At 36.1% G+C, this 26,735-nt stretch overlaps 2 protein-coding genes across 4 annotated transcripts in view; one reads left to right on the top strand and one right to left on the bottom strand.

Moving 5' to 3' along the window:
- Positions 1 to 7,118, top strand: part of ARMC2 (armadillo repeat containing 2) — a 222,709-nt gene extending 215,591 nt beyond the window's left edge. The window contains exon 18 of the mRNA XM_059941454.1: positions 6,914 to 7,118. Within this exon, the coding sequence (XP_059797437.1) occupies positions 6,914 to 6,963 (50 nt within the window). The 3' untranslated portion in view covers positions 6,964 to 7,118. The remainder of the gene's footprint in view (positions 1 to 6,913) is intronic.
- SESN1 (sestrin 1) overlaps positions 1 to 26,735 on the bottom strand; it is a 108,404-nt gene that overhangs the window by 11,110 nt on the left and 70,559 nt on the right. For 2 of the 3 annotated variants that reach the window (XM_059941457.1, XM_059941456.1), the window contains exons 2-4: positions 3,196 to 3,261; positions 2,165 to 2,365; positions 1,353 to 1,535 (exon numbers count right to left, since the gene is read on the bottom strand). In XM_059941457.1, the coding sequence (XP_059797440.1) occupies positions 1,353 to 1,535; positions 2,165 to 2,365; positions 3,196 to 3,261 (450 nt within the window). Of the gene's footprint in view, positions 1 to 1,352; positions 1,536 to 2,164; positions 2,366 to 3,195; positions 3,262 to 10,073; positions 10,285 to 26,735 lie in introns of those variants that run through there. The other variant, XM_059941458.1, reaches the window with a different exon arrangement.

The raw sequence follows: 26,735 nt of genomic DNA, 5'->3' as shown, positions 1-26,735 counted from the left end.
TCTGTGTCCATTCTGCTTCATTATCTATTTTATAATATTGTGTAATTTTATATTACTAGACAATATAACAGACATTGCATTAATCATATTCAAATCTTGTATCTCCTTGATAATAAGATGCTTCAATTACATAAAAGAATCTAAAATATTCTAGGGAATTCCCTGGAGGTTCAGTGGTTAGGTCTCTGCACTTCCACTGCAGGGGGCATGGGTTCCATCCCTGGTCAGGAAACTTAAGATCCCACAAGCCTTGAGGCATGGCCAATAAATAAATAAATAAATATTCTAAAAAGAGAGAAAGACAACACCAAAAATATATTGTATTTTTAAGAATTTCTACTGCATGGTAGATTCTTTTAGAGAATGTCCATCTACTTTTATTCTATTATCTTTATTAATAAATAGAACCAGACGAAACTAGTTTAAAATGGTATTTTACAAAGATAACACAACAAGATGCCACTTTACATCTATCAGAATGGCTAAAATCCAGAACACTGATAACAACAAATGCTGACAAGGATGTGGAGCAACAGGAATGCTCATCCATTGCTCATGGGAACACAAACTGGTATAGCCACTTTGGATGACAGTTTCTTACAAAGCTAAACACAAGCTTATCATACGATCCAGCAGTCACACTCCTAGTTATTTACCCAACTGAGTTGAAAACTTATGTCCACCAAAAAGCCTGCATGTGAATGTTTGTAGAAGCTTTATTCATAATTGCCAAAAACTGGAAGTAACCAAGATGTCCTTCAATAGATGAATGGATAAACTGCGGTACATCCATACATGTATTTTTCAGCAATAAAAAATAAGCTATCAAGCCATGAAAAGCCATGGAGAAACCTTAAATGCATATTGACAAATAAGCTAGTCTGAAAGGGCTATATACTGTGTGATTCCAACTATATGACAGTCTGGAAAAGGTAAAACCATAAAGACTGTAAAAAAGAGCAGCAGTTTCAGGGGGAAGGGGAGAGAGATGAATAGGGGGAGCATAGGAGATTTTGAGAGAAGTGAAACTATTCTGTATGATACCATAATTGGTGGATAACACGACATTATGCAGTTGTCAAAACCCATAGAACTGTACAACACAAAGAGTGAACCCCAATGTAAATTAGACATTATTAATTCATCAGTTCAGCAAATGTACTATACTAATACTAGATGTTAGTAATAGAGAAACTATGTATGTGTGTGGGGGCGGGGTGGATGGTTGACAGGAGTAGAATATGGGAACTCTACTTTCTGTGCCATTTTTCTGTAAACCTAAAACTGCTCTAAAAATTAGTCTAATTTTTTTTTTTTTTTTAAATGACACCCTAGATATATTCTCTACTTACCTCAATATGTTCTTTGGTAATAAGCCAAGGTCTATGGGCTAACACTTTGTTAAGTTCTCCTAAATTCTGTAGTTTTTGAGGAGCATTCTCTAAACCGTTAAGCCACTTGGGGTCTCCACCAACATGAAGGAAATCATTTACATGGAGATTCACTAAGTAGGAGCACTGATGTCTTGCTGCAGCCTTAAGAGAAAACAAAAAGATTATTCTAATTACTCATATTAAAATCTTGAACAACTACAAATCTTTTTCTTTACAATATGCAAAACAGCTAATTAAGTTTTTGATTAGTAAGTTTTCAAATTTTCCATATACTACAGAAATGAAGTTTTCATATAAACATTTAAAAATTCATACACTATAGAAAGCACCTCAAAAATATCCCAAGAACAAATAAAATATCTGATCAAAATATCTGAACTTTAGAAAAATTTTATACCTACTGTCAGAACCTCAGATTAAGAAGAAACTTCAATTAAGGTGCCAACCATAAAACAATGGAATATTATTTATAAATTGAACGTGAGTACCACCACTTATGTCAATCTGAACTATCAGTGAAATAATCTTGTGTTCTACTTTATTCTCGTATTTAATAGAAAATGGTTCTCAACAGAGTGTAAATACATATTTCTTTTTCTGTTATATTTGACAGCATACTTATTTAGAAAGAGGAAAAATAGATACTATCTAACAGGAATCCAATTAGAAGTTAGAATATAAGGATTTATTCCTGTGTTTGAAGCATTAACTATCTCTTAAAAAGATTAATAAAGCAGGCAGAAAGAATTTTTCACTGAATGTTTACAAACCATTATTCCAATGTAGTGCCGATAATGTAGGGGTAATGGCCCATCCATTTGCAGTAGGTAGTGTTGAGTTTTTAAGAAACTTTCTAAATATTGTGGGTGAAAAACCATCACTAAGGTAATATTATCCAAACGACCCAAAGCAGCAAAAGAATCTGCAAATAAAGTATGCATCTGTGCGTCTTCACTCCCCACTTGAAGAATCTGTATGAAAGAGAGGAAAACCATGGTTTCAGAAATTGTAAATCAGTGTAAAAGAAAGAAAATACGCAGGGGGAGGGAAAAAAAAAGGAATATGCATGCACTGCACTCTAAGTGTCACCTAGAAGCAGATTAAATTTGGCTTAAGAAAGAGAGGTTATAATTCTACAAATTTAACTCAACTGGTTGCAAGATAGCAGAATAAAGAGTCACGTATCATGTAGCAGGGGAAAAACAACAAAGGCCAAACATTAAAGGCCATCTAGATAGGCTGCTTGCAGACTTGACCAGAATCCAGACATCCAGATCTAAATCCAGAATCCAGATTTAGATTATCAAATTTGCAGAGCTTGCAAACAGACACTAATGCCTTTCCTTTTAACAACACCTACTCTCCCTGAATTTACAGAGAACCAAAAGTAACTAACAGTAAACAATCCCTGTGAAAACAAAGTATAGGAGCATTTACATATTTAGAATTAAAGATCCAATCTAGCATTGATACCAGCCTGTGGAGTTGGCCAAGACCAAGTAACTCGGCTTATGGGCACACCTAAACAACATCTAAATATAAGCAGGTGGCATATCATTGGTCAAAAACAAGTCTTGCCTTTGCTTGATTAAATATGGGTGTTAGAAAAGCATCATGAAATACTAGAAATCAACATGACTATAACAGCTTTTTAATCCCACATATTCACTGCCAAAACATGATGATTAACTTGTGTAAAAGCATATTGTTGACCAACAGTTGTTCAGATGTGAAGATGTGGGTCATGAAAGCTTTTCCTTAGAAGCATACAGTTCACTATGTACTTTCACAAACAACATACCTCCTTTTCTGGGATGAATCTGCTTGGTCCGTGTCCTAGTGGTCGAGGAATTCTAATTCCAAGTTCCTAGAAAAGAAAACTACACCATCTCAGGCCTCCAGCAGTAAACAACATGAACCGAGGCCACAGGAATGGGAGAGAAAAACAGCCAGTTGAACAGAGACTGGCTTGTTCTGTTGTTTTTTTTTCATGGCCATATATATATACCAGATCCTCTGTTTGCATTACATAGCTGACAACAGTTTATAATACAACTCTGACTAAAAACAATAAAACCTGTTTCACTAAAACCAGAGTTTTGCATAAAGTACTTGGCAGAAAGTCTAGAACAGAAAGTTCAGCACATAGCAGCCAACCCTGTGGATTGTCAGTGATACAAAATAAGACCAATGTGCTTGTACATCCAAAACCCAACCAACCAAAATATCAATCCCTGTGCATCTTGTCAGGAAATGAAAAAGCCATAACCTCTACCTAGATGTCTTAAACTGAAGTATAATTATTACTACATCTATAATAACACTTCACAAGAACAGAAATACTATGAAAAATAAAAAAGCTATTTAAATCCACAAAAGAGAAAGTAGTGCAGGGCATGGTTTCTCTGTGGTTGAGTAAAACAATTTTAGAGAAATTAATTTTGTTTGTGAGTTTTCCTTAAATTTTTAATTTATAGGATCTCATCAACTTTGCTTATATTTTAGAGGAGCTCAACTAATTAAAAAATAAATGGTTTTCTGCCTTTTGACATAGTGAACCTAGAATTCTATACTTTATGTGACAGTGTAGTGTGGTTAACAAAAACTGACAATCTACTGTTAGGCTTCCATCTTTTCCCTCAATACAGTGTGCTAATAGAAACAAAACCAAAATGTAATTCAGACTTTTTTTTTTCTTTTTGAGGCTCATGTCCTATCACTCCAGTCTCTAAACAAAAAACCCCCTCCTTCTTTAACAACTAAATATTAACCCTTGCTTATATAATTACATACAAATATTATTTCTACCCTCTCTCTACTGCTTCCAAAAGTCCTTCATGATATAAACCAGATGCTTTCCTTTTAAAGGAAAAAAAGGGGGGAGGGGGCAGTCAGAGAAGAACATGTGGCAGCAATTCAAGAAATCTGGTCCAAGTGAATGAAAACCTTTTGAGCAGAATGGATTTTTAAAAATTAAGCAGGCAGGACAAAATTGAAGAGAATCTTAATTAGGAGAACTCAAGATTCAGATTCAAAGTAGGCTGGATTTGCCAACTAAATCTAAAATTTTATATATGTTTCAAATAATCTTGTATTGGAGGTCAGTGATTTCTTACTCTGATAATTCCACACTTATACTGAAGACAGTAATGTCTAATAACCATGCCCCTCATTAGAGGAGGCACTAAATTCACTGGCCCGGCCGTGTATGTGTCTCAATTTTAATATCCTATAATAAATGCAAGGAAAAAACCCACATTCCTGCTATTCAACACATCATCTTGGCACAAATGCAGCCATTTATATAAAATGATGACTCTACTGGCCTTTCTAACTGATTTAATTACATACATTTCTACCAAAATATACTGGGCAAGACTTTAAGGCTAAAAATCAATACTTACCCCTTCTCAGTTCTTTACTATCTTATTTAAACAAAATGCGTTTTAGCAAACACCCCATTTCAGGGGTTTATTATTCATTTTCTACCTAAGAGACACTATTCTTGTGACTTTAGTATACAAAAGGTGGCATTTCAAAGGAGGAGAAATGGACTATTCAACAAATGATTTTGGTACAACTGGAGAGCCACTCAGAAAAAAGTGAAATTGGCGGCTTAAATCATACTTTACTCCACAATAAATCAGATATAAGTGTAAAAAACAAAAATAAAAAACATTACAGTATTAGAAGAAAATACCTGTGGACTTAGGTCTAAGAATGCCACAAAACCAGGAAATCATAAAATATAAGATTGATAAATTTGATGACATAAAAATAAAGACTTTCACATGGGAAAAATAAACACATAAAGTCAAAAGCAAACAGAAAACTTGGAAATATATTTGCAACTCATATAGCAAAGGGCTAAATTTTTTTAATACATAAAGACAAATCACTAAGAAAACCCCCAACAACCTCACAGAAAAATGAACAAAGGACATGGACAGTTCAAAGAAAATGAAATATAAATGGCTGAAAAAATGATCAACCCTCACAATAAAACAACTGCCATTTAAGTACACTGAGATACAATTTTTCACCTAAAATACTGCTTAAGATCAAAAAGTTTGATGAAAGGCTGTGTTGAAGAGGGGGTGGAGAAATAGCCATTCATTGCTTATACTTTTCTGATGGGAGTGTTTTGAAGTGTGAGGAAAAAATATCAAGAAACATATAAGGAGTATAAATTACTACAACTTCTAGGAAGGCAATTTGAAATACTGATCAAAATTTTAAAGTTACATACCCTAATCAATAATTCCATTCTAAACATTACCCTATACTCACATTTCTTAAATGTCATGTGTAAAAGTATAATCACTGCAACATTGTTTCTAGTAGTACAAGATATAAAGCAACCTAAGTGCTCATCAATAGAGGACTGTTTCAATCAAGTTTAGTATGACCATAGACTAGAATAGCATGAAGTCCTCACAAAGAATGAAGCAGTTCTATACAAGTTGGCTTTAAAAGATCTCCAAGATACATTATGTGGGGGGGGGGGGGGAAACAAAGTGTATAATACATATATATTATGTTACTATTTGTAAGGAAAGGGAAAAAAAATTACCAATTCCATTTCTAGGACTTTATCCTACAAATACATTAGCAGCATGTGGATTGTGTATGTGTGTGTGTTTATTTTTTTAAAAATAAGACCAGATTCCTAGCACAAGGGCCTCAAAACAAAGAGGTTGAAGTATATTGTTTTGGTTTTATTTCTATACCAAATAGATAGTTTATATATCAAACTGTTACAAAACAATAGCTTTACAATTCCAAGAAAGTGACTATCAATGTTTCAGAAATGGAATATTTTCCTATAGGCATGCCAAAGGTCTTTTCCCAATGGTCCTTTCTAATTCTCAAGTCTTTGAAAGTCCATCCCTGTAGCCAAATTTAGTGGCCATACTGGTATCACTGTCTCCCCTCTTCCCTGCCTTCAAAGGTCAAACCTTTCTTTCCCAGTTCCTTTAGAAATAGATTCTTTTATGTATTTTATGAAAAATTGTGTTTTAAAACAGGATGTTAAGAAAAAGCAAACATTCTTAGGAATGGATTATAAACCTATTATGCTAAGAACCTCTTACTGTTAAGATCACATTCATTCCTTGGTGAGGTACCAGTCTAACAAAGCAGGGGACAGAATAGAAAAACTGAAGAAAGGAAAGGAATGGAAAGGAGTATCTGATATTTAAGACTCCAATTTCATTATTTTACTTACGGCTAGTTCTAGGTAAAATAGAATTTTATGAACTCTGAAATTGCATCCCAATTTATCCTAATCCAGATACTGTCAGGAAGCAGGTCATTGATTCCATCTAGCCTCCCACTGCACACAAACTGAGCTCTAACTTCTGGGAAAAGGAAACAGGTGACAATTATCTTGAAAACAGCCAGGAAGTCTGGTTCTAGAGTTGGTGTCTTTAATTAATTACTCTCAAAAGAGCCTCTTTAAGAGCTTTTGAGAGACTTCCCTGGTGGCGCAGTGGTTAAGAATCTGCCTCCCAATGCAGGGGACACGGGTTCGAGCCCTGGTCTGGGACGATCCCCACGGAGCAACTAAGCCCATGCGCCACAAGTACTCAGCCTGCACTCTACAGCCTGCAAGCCACAACTACTGAGCCCGCGTGCCACAACTACTGAAGCCCGCGCGCCTAGAGCCCGTGCTCTGCAATGAGAAGCCACCACAATGAGAAGCCCACGCACCGCAACCAGAGAAAGCCCGTGCACAGCAACGAAGACCCAACGCAGCCAAAAGTAAATAAATAAGTAAATAAAATTTTTTAAAAAGAGCTTTTGATACTTAAAGGTCCTTTTAGATAGCATTTTTATTATACAATAGTATTCTTGGTTTCTAAAGGGTTAAAAGTTTCAATTTTCTGGAAAACTCACTTTTGAAACACTTCTTTTCCTAGTCACATGACAAATTAGTTGCTACCCTATTTTCTAGCAGGTATTGATTTAAAAAAAAACAAAAAAGGCACTGCAGGTCTTCAACGGTGTGATCGTAACCCAAACTAAGTGCATTTCATAACGTCCTCAGGGTTCCTTCAATTGTGCCTTCATATGTACCTGTAAGAAACTGAATTACAGACTTTGAACAAATTTTGGCCAATCTAGATTCAAGGAGGCAGAACTTGCCAACGGCAAATGGCCTTGTTGTGAAGCAGATGTAAATGCTAACCACAACACAAACCTCACAGGCTCTTGGTGAAGGTGTGGCTGGGAAATCTAACATGGGAACTAACAGTCTTCTCCTCTCAACAATCCTCCTAATCAGCATCTTTGAAGACATAGCAACAGCCTCTGCCATCACAACACTGCTGCAAATTTCTGACGTGATATCTGTTTCCTCTCCAGTGTGTACTAACACACTAATTTTCACAGTATGAAAATCCTCAGCAAATGCTGACAGTACCACAGAATGACTAATGTATGCAATGTATCACTGTATGAATCTGTGTTTATGAATTTACTGTTCTAATCAGATTTTTCAAATTTGTCAGATACACTTATGAATCCATAAGAATACCTTTAACCAAAAAAATGAACAGTTTGCCACAAGTGCGAAATGAGAGCGTTTGTTGGCTTACAGTGTCTATCCACTTGCAAAACTAGTTGAAAAGTAAAAATAATCAGATCACTTGAATCATTTTATTTTTTCTCACTGCACTTGGTACATTATTAAACTGTCTAGATGTCTTAATACTGATAATCACAATAATATTAATTCTGAGTTTTAAAAAAATTACATAAGTTCTTTTTGAAACACATTTCAACAAGGCAAAAATATGCTGTGTAAAAAGTAAAAGTTCCCATCCCACTCTTCCTTGTTTATGAGAATCATTGCCTATAGCTGAATGCTAGCCTTTTGACATTTGAAATTTTTATATAGAAATGAAGAAATCTAGAAACATTATAAAGAAGACTTCCTATTATAACAACATGTACTAGTGCTTCTTCTAAAATTGTCATTAACTCTTTTATAGGGAATTTAGAAATACTCAAAGTTCAGGTACCTCTTTTTCCAGTGTCTGGTCTTATATGAAATACATTCTAGAAAAATAAAAACTCACTGACTTCAAAGTACTGGCTTTATAAGGCTGACTTAGGCCATATGTGTGCCCTATACTTTAGTCAGGAGTTCCATTCCTGGAAAGGGTTTAATTTAAAGGCACCGTGGAAGCTTGCTATTTGATAGAGTTGTGTTATTAATTCTTTTGTAAAGTGAATAGTTTTCCTATAAAGCACTACTTCCTAATTTATCTTCCCACATGTTGGAGGTTTTAAAAATGAAATACAACTATACAAAGGTTCCTGGTGTCCCGAACACAATCCCATAGGCTCTGTAATCAATGTGCAAGCTATTGATATAATGTATCTCTATCTTCCAGTTGACATGGCTATATTTAGAAATTCTAGATCTGGGCAAAAACCAGGATTCTGCAAACAAATACCACCAGAAATAACAGATTCAAGCACAATGATTGAGGCTCACTTCTGAAAATGAGAACAGATCTGTTACGGCCTGCAAACAGAAACTGTAAATTCTATTTCAACACTTTCACACTCTTTTCTATGGTAAAGTTTCAAAGCAACAGTTATGAGACTTTTTTTAGGTTGTTGTATTATCTGGAAACAAGGAGCACATTATGTATCCATGAATGCTAAAATCTAGAAAAAGCATTTGGTGTTCTACAACCTTCACGAGAACGTGTCTTCATTTAAGTTTATATGAATATATGTAGTATATCATAGTGTAGACTCCATTTACAAAAAATATATATACATATAAATACTGAGTCATTTTAGTGGGCAATACAGTAGAGAAATTACCTCGTATTTACATTTCTTTAAGTCAATACTTAAAACATTCTGATTTCAATTTTAATTACGATTTCTCTACTTTCTCCCTTGCCACCTTTTGAATTAAAGCCTTTTAAAGTTTCAAATTTGAGTTAAAGGTATATTAGTAACTCTCAGATGGTGCCCTATTTGCAGCCACTTAGGAAAAATACAAAATGTTACAATTAAATAGCTCTTTCTGAAGGCCAATTCAGACACAAAAAGGGATAGTTTAATAAACAAGAGTAAACGCTGTGCATAACGTCATTGAGCTGGCAGAACATACTTATTCTAGGCAACATCATCTTTTAACTGACCGAAATATATTAGTTTCTTTTTCTTTCTTTTTTAAAGTAGGAGGCGAAGAGAGTGAGGGTCCCCGAATAATGTGTTTTGACAAGACGCTGAGGGGGAAAAAAATCCACAGGCTGTTCTACCGTGAGACTAGAGTTTGTTAGGTTTCTTCTGGCTTGTGGAGACTTGTACAGAAGACAACGTTATTTACGTTTCGGAGACTTCCATTTAAATGACCGAGGCAGCTGTCCCTCCCAGCCGCAGCATTTTCTGCCTGGGGACGACTCACGGTGGCAAACGCCCCCCCCCCCCCCACCCCACTGGCCGCCCCTTCACCTGAGGGGCGCGGACCAGCCTGCGACGCCCCGCCGGGCAGGGCGGCCGTCCGGGCAGTAGCTCCAGGGGCGCCCTCCCCGGGGAGCGTTCTCCGAAGCTGTTAGGGTGCGAGGGCGGGGAAGCGACGCGACCTCCATGCAGCCCAAGCAGTTGGCCGTGTGCCCGCCCGCCCACTCGCCCGGTCCCTTGCCCTGGTACCTCGTCCTGGCCGCGGCTCCCGCCACACTGCTTGCAGCCCAACAGCTCCGAGACGGCCAGCGAGGCCGTATACGCCTCGTTCGCGGCTGTGGCCAGGCGCATATCGGCGCGGGGACAGCTGCGGACGCGCAGGGGAGCCGCGGCGGCGCGGAGGAGGCGAGAGCTGGACGGGCTGCCAGTCTGCCTCTGAGCTGTAGCGCCTCAGTCGACGCTGATGGCTGAAGCAGTGCGGGGCGGGACGGGGCAAACAAACAAGACATGCGGCCCCGCCCCCGCCGTCACTCCGCCGAGTCGGCAGCCGCGCGCGCCAATGGGGGCCCGCAGCGCCGCGGCACCCCGCCCCCTTGGCGCTGAGGAGCGGGCGCTGGCGGGGAGCGGGTGCTGGCCGGGGGCGGGCTACACGGCCGGGCGAGAAACAACCTCTAGGGAACGAACTCCCGCGAGGAGTTAATCCTCGGGTCGGAATGGGCTCGGTCCTCCGGGAGGTGTGCGTGCACTGCGGCTGGAAGATGCAGCGCGAGCCGGCGGGTTTCAGTTGAAAGGCAAATTGTCCCTGTCCCAGTATCAGCAGCCGAAAGCTTGCCCTCCCTCCACCCGCTCGGGTCCACTTACCTAGAGCCAAACAGCAACCCACCTCTAGGCTGACCCCGACACCACCAGGAGGAATCAAATTCGCTTCACATTTTATGAACTTTTGAAATTTCCCTTTCTTTCCAATAATGCCCAAACAGCGCTGACTGGGCCGCAGAATGCAGAAACAAGTAGGGGACCATGACCCATATTCAATGTAAAATTATTTTGGGTAAGCTATGTATAAACTATAAATATCACTCTCCTACACAGATAAGCCTTGGTAGCAGATCTCTAAATTTTTTTTCTTCCCAAGTATATTCGAAAGCTTTAAAATTTGTTTCCTCATAAGCGCCCTAGGTTCTAAAGAAAGAATCTCTCTCTGAAACCTGATGAGGAACGTGAGAAAACAGGTCATAAAGGAACACAAATAACTGACATTGTTGGATCTGGAACACAAATCTCTCAAGTCCTGTGTCAACACTATTTCCTTACAGGGCTCCATTAACTTCTTTTTAAAAAATTAACTCCTAAATTAGGTCTCTTTTTTTGCATGTTTGCCCCGTATTTTCAAAGGCTTACATGCTCAGGTTAAAAAAAAAAAAAAAAGTTGGAACATTCTGATAGAAGGAAACAAGCAGAGTTTAAGTCAATAAATACTGACAGACACAGAACCAGGGCTCATAAATGAAAATAAGTTTCAGTCTTAGGAGTGAGGTTACAATGTCTCAGAGAAAACTGAGTTACTCTTTGAGCTCTTAAACTGTCACATTTTAAAAGTAGCAGGTTAAAAATGGTTACTTTTTATTTATCTTCTCCAGATAAATAAAATGATGTTATATGTTCTCATACACTGCTTTTATAAATTGCTAAAGCACCCAAAATATTTTTACTGGTCAAGAAAAGCAATTTGAGGTTAATATTGACATAGAAGAAAAGGTTACAGAGACGTCCAAGCTCTCTTCCTCTGAACACAGCCACAGAAACAGTCTAATCTGATGCCCACTCAGCCACAAACACACAGGCAAAAATAAACCCAGTAAACCATCCAATTTGCAGCAATATGACATACCCTCCAAGATAAACTGGTTGTAGATGAATAACGTGGAAACATAAATGGACTTGATGTAGGGGTTGTGAGCTATAGAGTTACTTAATGAGGGAAGTATGTGAAAAATAATGACTGGCTCTAGAAGAGTTGAGCTGTGATTTTATTTTCTGGAAGGAATAAAATAGTGGGGGTTAGCTGTCTAGTAGGGCATAACCTTGTCTGTAACATTAAAATTATATCATTTACAAAATGGAGAATGTTTACCTTTCTATTTTCTAATGAGAGGCAAGGGAAAAGCATGCATTTAGCTAATGCAAAAATGGTTTAAATGCAAATTAGAACTGCAAACTGTGTATACACATGTGTATATATACATATATGTGTGTATATGTGTGTGTATGTATACATATATATGTTCATGTTTGATACTTTGTGCTTAATATTTATTGAAGAAACATATGTTGAAATTGAATAGGAAGCTCCAATTAGGATCTCTTTCTTTCTCTTTCTTTCTCTTCCTTCCTTCCTTTCCTTCTTTCTTTCTTTCTTTCTTTTCTCTCTCTCCCTCCCTCCCTCCTTCTTCTTTGAAAGTTTCAGTTTATTTATTTTGATGCTGCCTTACATAAAAAGAAAAATAATTTTAATAATTTCTAATTCAGTCCTTACTGAGACCCTTTCAAGCCATTAAATGTCAAGGTTCCTTTATGGTTTCTATAAAGACTGACTTAAGGTCTTCAAAGAGTACTGATTTTTGATCTTTTTGATAGAGCAGTAACTGTGAATTAGTCACTCTCTTCTCTAACATAAAAAGGCTGCCTCCAAATAAATCTATTAACCAAGAGTTCCAACAATTGTATTGACCTGCAAATATCACTGTGTAGATCTCACTTCTGGAAATGCTTTGTTCCAAATCATTTAATAAAAAGTTTGTATTTTCCAAAGATTTCACTACTTGAGTAGGCCAGATGTCCTGAAGGTGCTTCTCCTAATGAACCCCCAGTGCTAAGCATGTAGTAAACCTCCTGAGCACCGATTAGTAATTGGGAAGGACTACGTTTTTTGATATTTACCACAGGCTATCATTATAGGCCAGCAGCTATTTACAAAATCTGCTATTTAAACATTTCCTTTCAACATTTTTTTCTTCGATTAAGAATCCTGACATCTAATCCAAGAAGTAAGAGTAAATCTGAAATATTTCCTTTCCTCTAAAAATGTTTTGGGAATTCCCTGGTGGTCTAGTGGTCAGGACTCCGAGCTTTCACTGCCAAGGGTGTGGGTTCAATATCTGGTCGGGGAACTAAGCTCCCACAAGCCATGAGGCACAGCCAAATAAATAAATATAAAAATAAAAATGTTTTGGTAAACCTACTCAAACTGTATCAAAGTGAGGTTTTTGCATTTGTCATTAGCAGGAATGGTCTCAACTCTAATTTTCTCAAGAACAAGATGTTACACCCATGTAAAAGAGTGGTGTCAAATGACTTGATCTGAGCAGAGAACTATGTGGCATTAGAGTCCAGACTTGGTGTGGTGGTTCAAGATGGGCTTCCAGAAGGAAGAGATATCTGAGCTAGGAGCTTAGAGGATTAGTAGAGAGGCCTTGGCAAGAAAATCGGGGGAGTGTTTGGGAGAGTAAAGACAGAGTTCTAAGCAAAGAAACCAGCATGTGCAAAAGCCCACAGGCAGGGGAGAGACTGAGAGTGGTAGTCTGTTAGGAAAACTGAATAAAGGAAGTTCACTGGGGTCTAGAGCACAGGGTATGGAGAGTAATGGATGAAGTTTAGGTAAAACATAAACAGTAAGGAGGGACCTTGTTTAAGATTCATTAAGGACAATAAATTTCATTCTTAAGAGTAATGTGGAGTTACTAAAAGTTTTAAAGAGTAGAATGACATCAAATTTGCATTTCAGCTAAGGTTTAGGCAAAACTAGAGGCAGGAAGATGAGCTAGGAAGGCTGTTGAGGCAATTCTGTCAAGGCAAGAGGGTGATGTGAAGAACAATGGAAATGAAACAAAGTGTAGGGATGAAGGTGGATTTGTCTCTCCAACATGATAATAAGTTTCTTGAGAAAGGAAATGATGCCTCATACTTTTGTTTTTGAAATTTAGGAGATAAATCTCAACTTACATGCTCTCCTGACCAAGTGGCTTCCCTAAATCCATTAGACTTTAAAAAAATACAGTCACCTAATGAAAAAGAATATGTATATTTTAATAGAAAGAATACTAATCAGGCCAAAACATATAATCACACTTTCATGGACCACATATTAAACCTTGAATTTTCTCATTAACTAAAGGAATTAAAGTACTATAGATTTGTAGATCTATTCTTTAGGAATTATATTTAATAACTGGTTAGATACACATAGCCATGATTTTAGCCATTAAACCAAAGAACTCCTTTAAGAAGGGGAGTGGGATTTGTTAGATTTATGGGGTTTAAGCATTCTTGAAAAAAATGCCATATTGTCATTTAAAACATTTTTACTTGGAATGAATGCTGGTTTTTAAGATTACTTCTGCTTACTAATTTTGTCAAGATTTTTCTCCTCTAGCTTATTATCTTCCTGTTTTTTTATATATAGCTTGCCTGCTAAGCACTTTTTTCCTTTCAACATCATGTTTTGGGTATGTTGAGATCCTACTAGTACTGAACGTTAATTTTATATTCTCTTATTTGGCCTCTACTTTTTTCACTTCTTCAATTTAATTTTTAGAATTATATTACTTATAAAGAAGCAAGAATGTTGACAAATCTTTGCTATCTTTCGCTCCTTTAGGGTTTCTTCTTTTAGAAATGCACAGTTTTAAATTTCTACATAGGGTTTTAGAAACATAGACCATCACTCGTATTTGTAAACAAGTAGTATTCCAAATAGTGTCAGTGGTTTTAAATTAGAAAATCACTTTCCCTCAAAGAATAAGCATGTTAAATCATGGTCAGGTATTCCAGGCTAATGATAAGACCAACATATCAGACACTAAGAACTTTACACTTATAAGGCAGATACAATTATTTCTATTTTACAAATTTGTAAAACAGAAACTCATAAAATATTGGTAACTTGTCCAAGGTTGTAAAAGTAGTCAAATGCAGACTGAGATTAGAACCTAGGTCTGAATCCAAAGCAGCAGAAGCTGGGCTGCTTCTTTTAATGAATATTTTAAAAATGTCAATAATGGTATGTTAGCTTAAGTTCTTGATTCTGATGGCAAGAAAAGAGGGCAGGAAGAAAGAAAAATTTATCTCCCTTGCTCATACTTAGGGTGAGATCTGGTTTTAAAAAACAGAAAAGAAAAAAGAAATCATGGAATGAGTGGTCTTGGTCTTCGAGAGCTTCTCTCCTCTATTTTTCTACCCCTGTCATTCCTCTCAGTGTCTCCCCAGACCTTTGGTAACTTCATGCTACCCAAAGCTCCCGCAATAAAGTTTACCCAACTTCCTACCTGCTCCTCACATTACCCCTATTCTTCTTAGAATAACTGGTAGGTATTAGGAAGAAAACAGGCTTCTTATACTAACTCACACTTATTATATGAGGGACTGACATCTCATACTAATTTATTTATTTATTTAGTCTGTCTCAATAGAATGTAAGCTCCATAAAATCAGAATGTTTGTCTTTTTTGTTCACTGCTGTCTTTCTGATATCTTAGTGCCCAGCACACAGTAGACCCTCAATAAGAATGTACTGAATGAGTGAACTCCACAGAGATGTTTCCATTAAAAAAAAAAGAAGCTTAACTCAACTGAAAACTTAATAATGAATTTCAAGTTCAATATTCATACAATAAAAGATTTGGGCCATCTAGACAAACACTTTTGGAGGCTTTGGGGTCACTGTTTAGGCAGGCAGGCAGGCTCTGCTTGGGAATCAGCTTGTCCTTTCCAGCTCTACCAAGCAAATTCTGTTTTTCATAGTCTCTTCCCATCTTCTCCTTTGGAACCCCAGATATTCCCAAGCTCCTTTGATTTTTCTGTTCCTGTTTTCCTGCACTACCAAGATAGTGGCTACGTAGGTTTGGGCAATGGTACATATGGCTCACTTGTTAAGTCAGGCAGGTACTTACAAGTCAGACACTGCCTGTATACATACCATAGTTTGACAAATTCATGAACATTCTGTAACCAAGTCTGGCTTTAAACATCCTGAGGCTTCTCTAAAGTGAAGTGACCGTAAAGTAAGTGTTGAGATATCAAAGTTAAGTGGGAGAATTCATTCATTACAACTTTTAGAGGCTAATTACTTTTCAGCATTGTTGTTGAAGTAAATAAGAAGGAATGGATTTAATCTGGAATAGGATGAGGTTCAAGAAAAAGATGAGTGTAGTGGGAAACTGAGAGTTAGGTCTTTATCCCATATGTTCTTAGGAGTTTCTGAAGGTTTTAAAGAAGGACAAAAAGGAAATACCAACTCAAAAAAAAAAAAAACCAAAAAGGTAATGGAAGATACTTAATGTAGGACATGTTCAAGTAGAAAATATTTCTCAGGCTGTGCATATATACTGTATTGTATTTAAAATAGTTTTTGAACATAGGCAGAACACTCTATGACATAAATCACAGCAAGATCCTTTTTGACCCACCTCCTAGAGTAATGGAAATAAAAACAAAAATAAACAAATGGGACCTAATGAAACTTAAAAGCTTTTGCACAGCAAAGGAAACCATAAACAAGACGAAAAGACAACCCTCAGAATGGGAGAAAGTATTTGCAAATGAAGCAACTGACAAAGGATTAATCTCCAAAATATACAAGAAGCTCATGCAGCTCAATATCAAAAAAAAAAACAACCCAATCCAAAAATGAGTAGAAGACCTAAATAGACATTTCTCCAAAGAAGATATACAGATTGCCAACAAACACATGAAAGGATGCTCAACATCACTAATCATTAGAGAAATGCAAATCAAAACCACAATGAGGTATCACCTCACAACGGTCAGATTGGGCATCATCAAAAAATCTACAAACAATAAATGCTGGAGAGGGTATGGAGAAAAGGGAACCCTCTTGCACTGTTGGTGGGAATGTAAAATGATACAGCCACTATGGAGAACAGTATGGCGGTTCCTTAAAAACCTGAAAATACAACTACCATATGACACAGCAATCCCACTACTAGGCATATACCCTGAGAAAATCATAATTCAAAAAGAGTCATGTACCACAATGTTCACTGCAGCACTATTTACAATACCCAGGACATGGAACCAACCTAAATGTCCATCGACAGATGAATGGATAAAGAAGATGCAGCACATATATAGAATGGAACATTACTCAACCATAAAAAGAAATGAAATTGAGTTATTTGTGGTGAGGTGGATGGACCTAGAGTCTGTCATACAAAGTGAAGTAAGTCAGAAAGAGAAAAACAAATACCATATGCTAACACATATATATGGAATCTAAAAAAAATAAAATAAAATAAAGATGTTAAAATAAAATGGTTCTGATGAACCTAGTGGCAGGACAGGAATAAAGATGCAGATGTAGAGAATGGACTTGAGGACACGGGGGTGGGGGCAGAGGGGAAGCTGGGACAAAGTGAGAGAGTAGCATTGACATATGTACACTACCAAATGTAAAATATATAGCTAGTGGGAAGCAGCCGCATAGCACAGGAAGATCAGCTCAGTGCTTTGTGACCACCTAGAGGGGTGGGATAGGGAGGATGGGAGAGAGGCTCAAGAGGGAGGGGATATGGGGATATATGTATATATATAGCTGATTCACTTTGTTACACAGCAGAAACTAACACAACAGTGTAAAGCAGTTATACTCCAATAAAGATGTAAAAAAAAAAAAATAGTTTTTGAGGAGCTGGATTTCATCTGTACCTAAAAACATATGTGAAAATGCTTTTTAAATTCTCAAAATGCTTCTGTTTGTGGGCACAAGGCAATAACTGGTTTTAATATGTAACCTATAATTTTAAGTCCAAGGAATATATTGGTCTGGCATAATATAAAAAATTATCTTCTCAAACTAGATTAAAATCAAACTTAATATCTTCAACTTATCCTGAGCCCACGGACTTCATGGAACTGAATTCTCAAGTGTTTACTTCCTTTATAAAACTGAATTTACCCATAGTTAAAATGTTTAGGCTAAATGCATATTAGTAAGTCATTTGCTTAATCACATCTGAATTTTGAATGTTTTATTCATACTAGAGATAATTTTAATTCAAAGAAACAAAATCCTAATGACAATATTCTAAAATCTTTTAATCAAGTTATTTTTTGTTTATAACAGCTATCCTGACCTCTCTATCCATGCCCCCTCGCCATGATTAGTACTACCAAGCTGTGAATAGAGTTCAACAATATGTGCTTTTCTAACAGCTCAAAGAACCCCCCACTCAGTTCCTTTGTGATAATCTTTAGTTGTAGGTCCTTTAATCCTTTAAACCACCTTCTTTCTTTGCCTCCTCCTGAGATCTCTTGTTTTTCAAGAGGGTATTAAGTTGTAGATCCTTAACCTCCTCACAAAGTACAAGGCCACATCTACAAACTACTTGCATATTACTAAGCATTTTAGAAATTAAATGCCATTCACTGGATTTTCTCATCTGTTCTTCTGCCCTCCAAAATCCTCACTGCACCTCTGTGGGCCATTTTCCCCTTTGCCCAAAGGATGTGGGTACATTCAGGGCACGGTAGTTCAACAAATATATTTATTTTCACTTACCACTACTATCTCTCTATTTAGCTAAGAATACTCAAAAAAAGAATGCAACTTTAAAAATTATGTTTTTTTTTTTTTTTTACATGAGGTTAAGTTTGAACAGAATTCAAGATCATTTCGTTTGTAGTAAAAGAAAATCTGATTTTCCTAATTTTTGGCAAATAATTGAGAAACACTAAAATAGGATTTTATTCAGATATTACAAGTTGGAGAAGGTAGTATTCTTTTTTAACTTGTTATATCTCTAATTTAAAAAGTATGTTTTTAGGGCTTCCCTGGTGGCGCAGTGGTTGAGAATCTGCCTGCCGATGCAGGGGACACGGGTTCGAGCCCTGGTCTGGGAAGATCCCACATGCTGCCGGGCACCTGGGCCCGTGAGCCACAACTGCTGAGCCTGCGCGTCTGGAGCCTGTGCTCCGCAACAAGAGAGGCCATGATGGTGAGAGGCCCGCGCACCGCGATGAAGAGTGGCCCCCCGCTCGCCGCAGCTAGAGGAAGCCCTCGCACAGAAACGAGGACCCAACACAGCCAAAAAAATAAATAAATAAACAATAATTAAAAAAAAGGTGCTAATAATTAAAAAAAAAAAAAAAAAAAAAAAAAAAAGTATGTTTTTAAATATCTGTTAACTTTATAACAGATAAAGCTGATTGGATAAAGTGAGTTTAGATATGAAGCCAAAGGGGTTTATAAGACCCTCCCCAAAGTGAAAAAAAAAAAAAAGTATGTTTTGGCATAGGTTTATGTATGGATGTCAGTGCTATTATTTTACCAATTAACAGAAATCTTAATAATACGTAAACACTTCAGTCATTCATTATTTATAAATATTTACTGAATGCCAATTATATGCACTTAATTTCTTAAATCCTATGAACAAGGAGAAACATCTTAATTTGAGATTGGACATCTATTTTATTTAGACTTAAACCTCTCACATAAGTCATACAGATTGGCAAATAGCTTGGGATTCTGTCAGGGATCATTAAATAGGGAGTTATCTACTTTAACGTCCAACTCTGAGAAAAAAACCAAAACAACAAACAAATAAGAAAACAAAAACAAAACCCCAGAAGGTATGGCAATCTCTTAACAACCCTTCTAGTTTTAGTCCCCTCAAATTTAAAATGAAGGGCAAATGAACTTCATGGTCTCTCATACTTTACTTCAGCTCTAAAGTTCTACTCTGTTATTATAATTCCTGATTTTATCAAGAATTAATATGCTTTGCGCTAACCAGAACCTGGTTTCCTCCTACACCAGGCTTCTTTGTACATTACCAGTGATTTCAGAATTGTATTTCTTACAAGTACTTTAGAGATATTATGAAATATTATATTTGAGCTTTCTTTTTCAAGGTAACCTACAAACATCTATAAACAGTAAATGCATTGGAAACCACCAAAATAATAATTTAGATACTGGAGTAAATAAAGCTTCTTCCATCATCTCTGTGAGTATATGTTTGAACATTCTTGTAAATTTGTCAGTGGCAAGGAAGGGTATAGTTTGTGTGTTCTGGCCTTCTAAAAAACTCATGCCTGCCTGCATCTGCTCGAGTAAAACTATAGTAGTGAGTGGGCTGCTACAGCATGTAGGTACTTTGCTGTGCCAATCCAGATTTCTCTGATATTATGAATACAAGAAAATACAGAAATACTGTAACTATAATCCATAACCCCTTTATTTCAAATTTGTTTAAAACATAACATAACCTCATTGTTCTCACTAATTGGCTTGATAAATAATTTAACTTTACTTATTTGAACTTTAAAGAGATCACTTATTAATAAAACACCAGTTTTAGATATTGTATATAAATCAGAATTCTGGTAATACTGTTTCACTAAAGACTATGTGGACAAAAAAAAAAGTCAGTAACACATTTGAATATCACTGTTTTATATACATGCCACATCTCCTGATCTGTACACTAGAACTCCCAGTAGGTTTGGAGAATCCATGCTAGTCTGTAGCTCCCTATGTTGTTCATCCAAGGCTTGAGTCAGGCTTTAAGGCTCAGAGAATGTTCCCAGGATTTCTGCTGGTTCTAAAAGAGTGCCGGGGAAATCTAGTTCAAAGTCTCATTCCCATCAATGCCAAATAGAGCCTTAAAGAAAAGGCTCTTGGAATCACAACAGTTCAATTATGGTTTACTGAATTACAAACCAAACTTGGCTTCCAGTAGAACTTTTATTTAGGCTGTCCCGGATTTGGTCTATAACTGAAAGGACTGTCAATCCTTCTAGCCTTTCTCCAGAAAACATGAATAAAGTCAGTCCCATCCTTCAGTGACATACATGCCAATATGATCAATAATAGCTTTTATCCTAAAACACAAAAAGTTGACCTAATAAATTCTTCAGTGATGCACTTTGGAATTGTTATTAACAATAAGGATATTATTGATATCCAAATAATCTTTTGTGTTTGTAATAGGCAGGTCTTTAAATAATGTATTTGCTCTTTACAATTAGAACGTGCTTTAAATGTCAGAAACTTCAACTTTCAAGTATTCAACCAGATTAAAAAAAGAACCACTGTACTCTAATTTGTGCATTACAAATGTACAATTAAAATCTTAAAACCTTAAAATACTGCACACTAAATTTACAAATTGATGGTTTAAAAAAAATCTAAACTTCAAAAGATAGCAGAAAAAAGTATGTGGATCGGAGAAAGAGCAAAGCAGAGTCAAAAGCAGCGCAGGATACAGTTCAAATAGGTCACATTCAACTTCTGACTTTCCCAAAGAACAAAAAAACAAGCTTAGCAACAGTTTTCAGCCAATCAGAAAGCAGACAAACAGGTAAGGACTCAACCGATCCAGATATCAATGAAGTCCAACCTTCAGTGTTTTTTTTGTTGTTGCTGTTTTTTGCTTTTTTAAAAAAATTATATAGTGTCAGAGCAGAACACAAGTTATAAAACAGGATAGACTGTCCTGGGTTAAAGAAAGATAAAATCTCTTCACCAACCCTTAACAAAATATATCAGATTTTAGTAATGTAGTGATAATTTTGTTTACATCCTTATTGTGCCAGATCCTGTATAAAGTTATCTTTAAAATATTTGTGTATTTGTAATAATATATAGAATTTTGTGGGAAATTTTCTTTCTTGTCTGTGCATAGAGGATAAGGGTAGGAAGATGTATAAGATTCTTTTCTTCTTAAATTCCCTAATACTCAATTTCTAAAATTCACGGGGGATTGGTGGGGGGGACCCAATAAGAAAATGCTACAGTGCAAATCCAAAAATGTAAATATGATTAAAAACAACCACATACAAATACAGCCTTCAAAACAATCAAGCAAACAACAAATTGTACAGTGCCATTCTATGTAATTTTTCCTCCTTATTTCTATCACTCAATACATATTCTTGAGAGAAGAAAGTTTTCTGAGGATTTAGAAGGGATTTTCAAAGAGTTACAGATTTCAGCATTGTAATGTTTAGTGCAAACCTCAGTATTTGCTCAAATTGACAGTGTTACTTGCAATAGAGACACAAAAACACTGTGAAACAATAGTTAATAATTTTCTTCATTCTGCTTTTGGCTTGCCAAATTTATAAAGTATTCTAAAGCAGTTTCTAATATTTTCTGTAAAAATCTTCAAGAACCACCTTTTGTTTTTTTCTTCAAGTACTGCTTAAATCATTTGCTAGTTTTAGTTCCCTAAAAAAAAAATTACTTTAAGTAGATCAGCTTGACTTGCCGTATCATCAATTATATACTGAACTTACCATGCACTAAAAAACATAAGAGATTTGCTACTGATACTGTAGGGTGCTGTCAAAAATGTATACATGTATACTTCCTCTCAATATTTCATTGTATTCTATACATCCGTAGGAAGGTAGGGGGAAATTAAATATTTGGAGACTAACTCTAGGTTTTATTTATTGGCGATATCCTTACTTCATCCTTTTCCTCTGTCCTCAAATGTCACAGATAACTAAGCTATGCTGTATCAAGAAAAAAATGTATTTTCAATACATCATTTGGGAAAGAGACACTCTACATCAAGCTCGTATTTTCCTCGGGCTCTGAAGCCTTAATAATTTAAAACAGTATCCATCCAAATATTAATGAAAGTTTCATCAATTACTTAACACATATATCTATACACCAAGGATTGGTTGTGTATGTTTCTGTTAAATTCATAAACCTCTATATGTATGGCTATATTGGGCCTATTTATTCAATATTCATTCAACCAATATTAATTAGGCATCTACTATCAGCCAGGCATTTTTTTTCTTCCCAGTCTACCTTCTTTAAAAATAATATCCATACCTTCTTCCTTTCTCCAACTTCTTATAATTTCCTTATAAGATCCACCTACTGTAGTCTTTTTGCTCCTAAAGGGACACTTGGACTGAGAAATGCCTTAAACTGCAAAGGCAAAAAGGTACAAAGGGCTTGGAAAGCAGGATTCTGTGTTATGCAAAACATCTGATTGTTATTGTAGCACTTAGGTAACTGACTGCCGGTTGATGGAGAGCTTCAAAACCAGTAACTCAGATTTTTAGTCTAAGATTTGATTTGATTTTTAGTCTAAGATTTGAAGTAGATAGATGCTACACTTCATGGTTGCAGATTTAGTAATATTAACAGCATAGCTAACACATATTTTAGTTAGTATGTGCCAGGTACTGTTCTAAATGCTTTACATGTTTTAACTCTTAACCCTTATAATAACCCTATAGGTAGATGCTATCTTCATTTCAGAAATGGGAAACTGTGAGACAGAGAGGTTAAATACCTAAGGTCACATAGCAAGGGGCTTGAGCAAAGGTTAGAACTTAAGCCTGTCTGACTCCAAAGGCATGTTCTTTCTACTATACCATGATGTTGTCTGATAGTTTCCTTTCCACTGTTAATATTTCAGTGATTGTATGTCCATTAGGAAAGTGGCCAAGGGACCATGAACTTTTCTCTTCATCTCTCCCTATCTTCCCCTGTACTATTTTCCCTAAATCTCTTTTGTATAATTGACTGTTCACCCCACCCTCTGTGACCACCCAAGTCATTAGAACATCATCCCTTTCTAGGAAATCGAGACTGACTCCCCACTGAGCCTACTGCCAGAATAAGAATGCTCCATAACATCTAGAAAACATTATAACATTTTATGTAAAAGGGCAAAATGAAAACATAAATGAAGACAAATTGGCACACAATGATTAAAGTCACTTTAATAGACTTAAAACATAAGAAAATATGGTAATTTTTCTTAGTGGTTAAATACTGTATTGCCTACTCAAAAAAAAAAAAAAATAGAATTCAGAGTGATTTGGTAGGATTAAATCTAATGATTATCTACACACACACCCCTTAAAATGTTTTCTTCCACATTTGAAAATCAGTAATTTTGGACAAAATAGGTGATTATTATAGACTATTTATATAGTAATATCTCATTATACCTGAATTGACTCGTTTGACAATCTCAAGAAAAGAATCTAAAACAAGTAAGAAAAAAAAAAAGTAAAATAGATGGCACAGAGTATATATACCAAAGAATATGTACTGTACTCAGAGGAAAACCTTTGGTTTACCTCTCTTAGACACAATTTACTTTTATTTTGTATAAAATTACAAAAAGCTTGTTTATTTAGTTTCTAAGTCCACAGTAATTTAGAAGGAAGTAGGGACTACTACTGTTTAAACTGACAGAGAAAGAATGATAGTCAACCATTTGATCACAAGGGAAGAGTCAGAAAAATTCTAAAAAGCAGAAATAAGAACTTGGACAGTACAGTAGTAGGCCATTTACTAAAAGTGTACTTTTTTTTTAAGATTTTTTTTTTTTTATGTGGACCATTTTTAAAGTCTTTATTGGGTTTGTTACAATATTGCTTCTGTTTTATGTTTTGGTTTCTTGGCTGTGAGGCATGTGGGATTTTAGCTCCCAAATCAGGGATCAAACCTGCACCCCCTGCATTGGAAGGTGTAGTCTTAATCACTGGACCACCAGGGAAGTCCCCTAAAAGTGTACTTTGATGTAAGCCTTAAGGAGCTCTGACAGCACCACTCTCTGACAGATTAGGGTAATAGCTAACCGCCATAATATTCTTACTCATGTTGTAAAAAACACCTACAAATATTTCTATAAGAAATATAATTTAAAAGGTATGCCGAAACCGGCAAAGTAACAGCAATCCTCATAAGTCAAAAATGACCAATAGGAGGAATCCAAGGAGGTAGGGATTACTGATGCTGGTGGCTATGAATCCCCAGTAACCTAGAGCAGCAGCATAGGGAACAGATGACAAAGCCTAGGATTTGGGAAACTGGGGGGTGCCAAACCCCAAAAGGCTAAACTATCATTGAAAGCATTAACTAGGAAAAACACCCCATCTACAAAAGGAGGTAAAAAATTTGCCTGTTTCAACTTTTGTTCTTGGTAGAAGGGGTAAAACCTCCTCTGAAAATTTATAAGCACAAAGTGGCTCACATATGAGGAGCTGGGGCCTTAAATCCCTTTACCTACCTGGTCTTAAAAGAAACAATCAAAAAAACAAGGCAAGGATTCAGTTAAAGTGGTTTGGTTATGTCCCCCAGGCTCCAGTCAGAAATATAGATTATCTCTGAAGGAGATAAAATTCTGATGAATATGAGCTTACAATAATAAGACATACCTTGAAAAAAAGCACCATTAGTGAGGTCTGAAGAAACAATAATCACCTAAGACCTGCAAGACTTCAGGTGTTAGAATTATAGATGCAGAATACCAGTTTAATATGTTTCTTAAATTTTTAAAGGAAATTGAAAGTATGGATGAGGAACAAGAAACCATCAAAAAATAACCAGATTTAAAAATGAATTGAATACAGACTTTATAATAATTGAAACAAAATTCAATGGATAAACACTATTCAGCATAGATGAGGAGAAAATTATTAATAAACTAGAAAATAAATCTGAAGAAATAATCCAGAATGTAGCACATAATACAAAGAGATGGAAAATATGAAAGAAGAAATAAAAAACATGGAGGATCGAATAGAAGGTCTAATATATATCTAATTGGAGTTCTCGAAGGAGAAAGGCAACATTCTAAGAGACGATGGTTGAGAATTTTCCAGAACTGATTAAAGACATCAATCCTCATTTCCAGGAAGCACAATGAATCCCATACAGAATAACTTAAAGGAAATATATACCTTGACATAGAGTAAAACTGAAAAATTCCAAGACAAAGGGAAGATCTTAAAGGTTATCCAAGAGAAAAGTCAGATTACCTACAAAGGAAAAACTAAACTGACAGTCTAATTTTTAACAATGGAAGCCAGAAGATCGGGGAATAATATCTTTGAAGCACTGAGAGAAAACGGCCTTTCTTGAATTATACTAATATATGAAACTATCTTTTAAGAAAGTGAATGCAAGAAACACATTTTAAGAGAGAAAAAGTAAGAGTCTACACAAATATATCCTCACTGAAGTAGCTTCAGTTCAGGAAGAAGCAAAATGATCCCAGTAAGGAAGTGGAAAAAATGCTACATGTCAACAAAGAAAAGGTTCTTTGTACTTAAGATTTTCAATTCATGTGTAAAATTCTCACCTAAGTAGGATAGTACATTCCCTAAGGATCTTAGATAGGTTTGTATTGAATATATGTTTCCATTTTATTTGCTTAGAGTGGAATGGCCAGCTCATATAAAAAGCATAGGTTTAACTTTCTAAGGAACTGCCAAACTGTTTTCCATAGTGGTTGAACCATTTTTACATTACTGCCAGCAGTGTATGAGAGTTCCAGTGGCTTTACATCTTCACCAACTCTTAGCATAGTCAGTATTTTTCATTTCAGTCAATCTAATGGAAGTAGTGCAGCGGTTCTTAACTGGGGGTGATTTTGCCCTGTTAGAGGACATTTGACAATGTCTGGATACATTTTTGGTTTTCACAACTGGTAGGTAGGTCAGTTGCCACTGACACGTACCTGGTACGCTAGGGATTCTGCCAAACATCCTAAAACACACAGGGCAGCCCCTCACAACAAAGAAATACTTGGTCCAAAATGTCAAGTGCTGAAATTGAGAAGCCCTTGTGTAGTAATAATGCATTGTGGTTTTAATTTGCATATCTTGGATAACTATCGATATTAAACATTTTTTTAATGTGCTTATCGGTCATTTATAGATCTTCATTCATGAAGTGACAGTTCAAATCTTTTGTTAATTTTTTTTTTAATTGGGCTGGTTGTCTTCTTGCTACTGAGTTGAAAGTGTTCTTTATTCTGAATACAAGACTTTGTCTGATATATGTGTTGCAAATATTTTCTTCTAGTCTATGTCTTGTTTTGATGATTTTCTGCTACATTAACTCCA

Source organism: Balaenoptera ricei, chromosome 12 (assembly GCF_028023285.1).
Source record: "Balaenoptera ricei isolate mBalRic1 chromosome 12, mBalRic1.hap2, whole genome shotgun sequence".
Lineage (NCBI taxonomy): Eukaryota > Metazoa > Chordata > Mammalia > Artiodactyla > Balaenopteridae > Balaenoptera > Balaenoptera ricei.
Note: the sequence above shows the minus strand (reverse complement) of the source record. Positions and strands in the feature narration are given on the sequence as shown.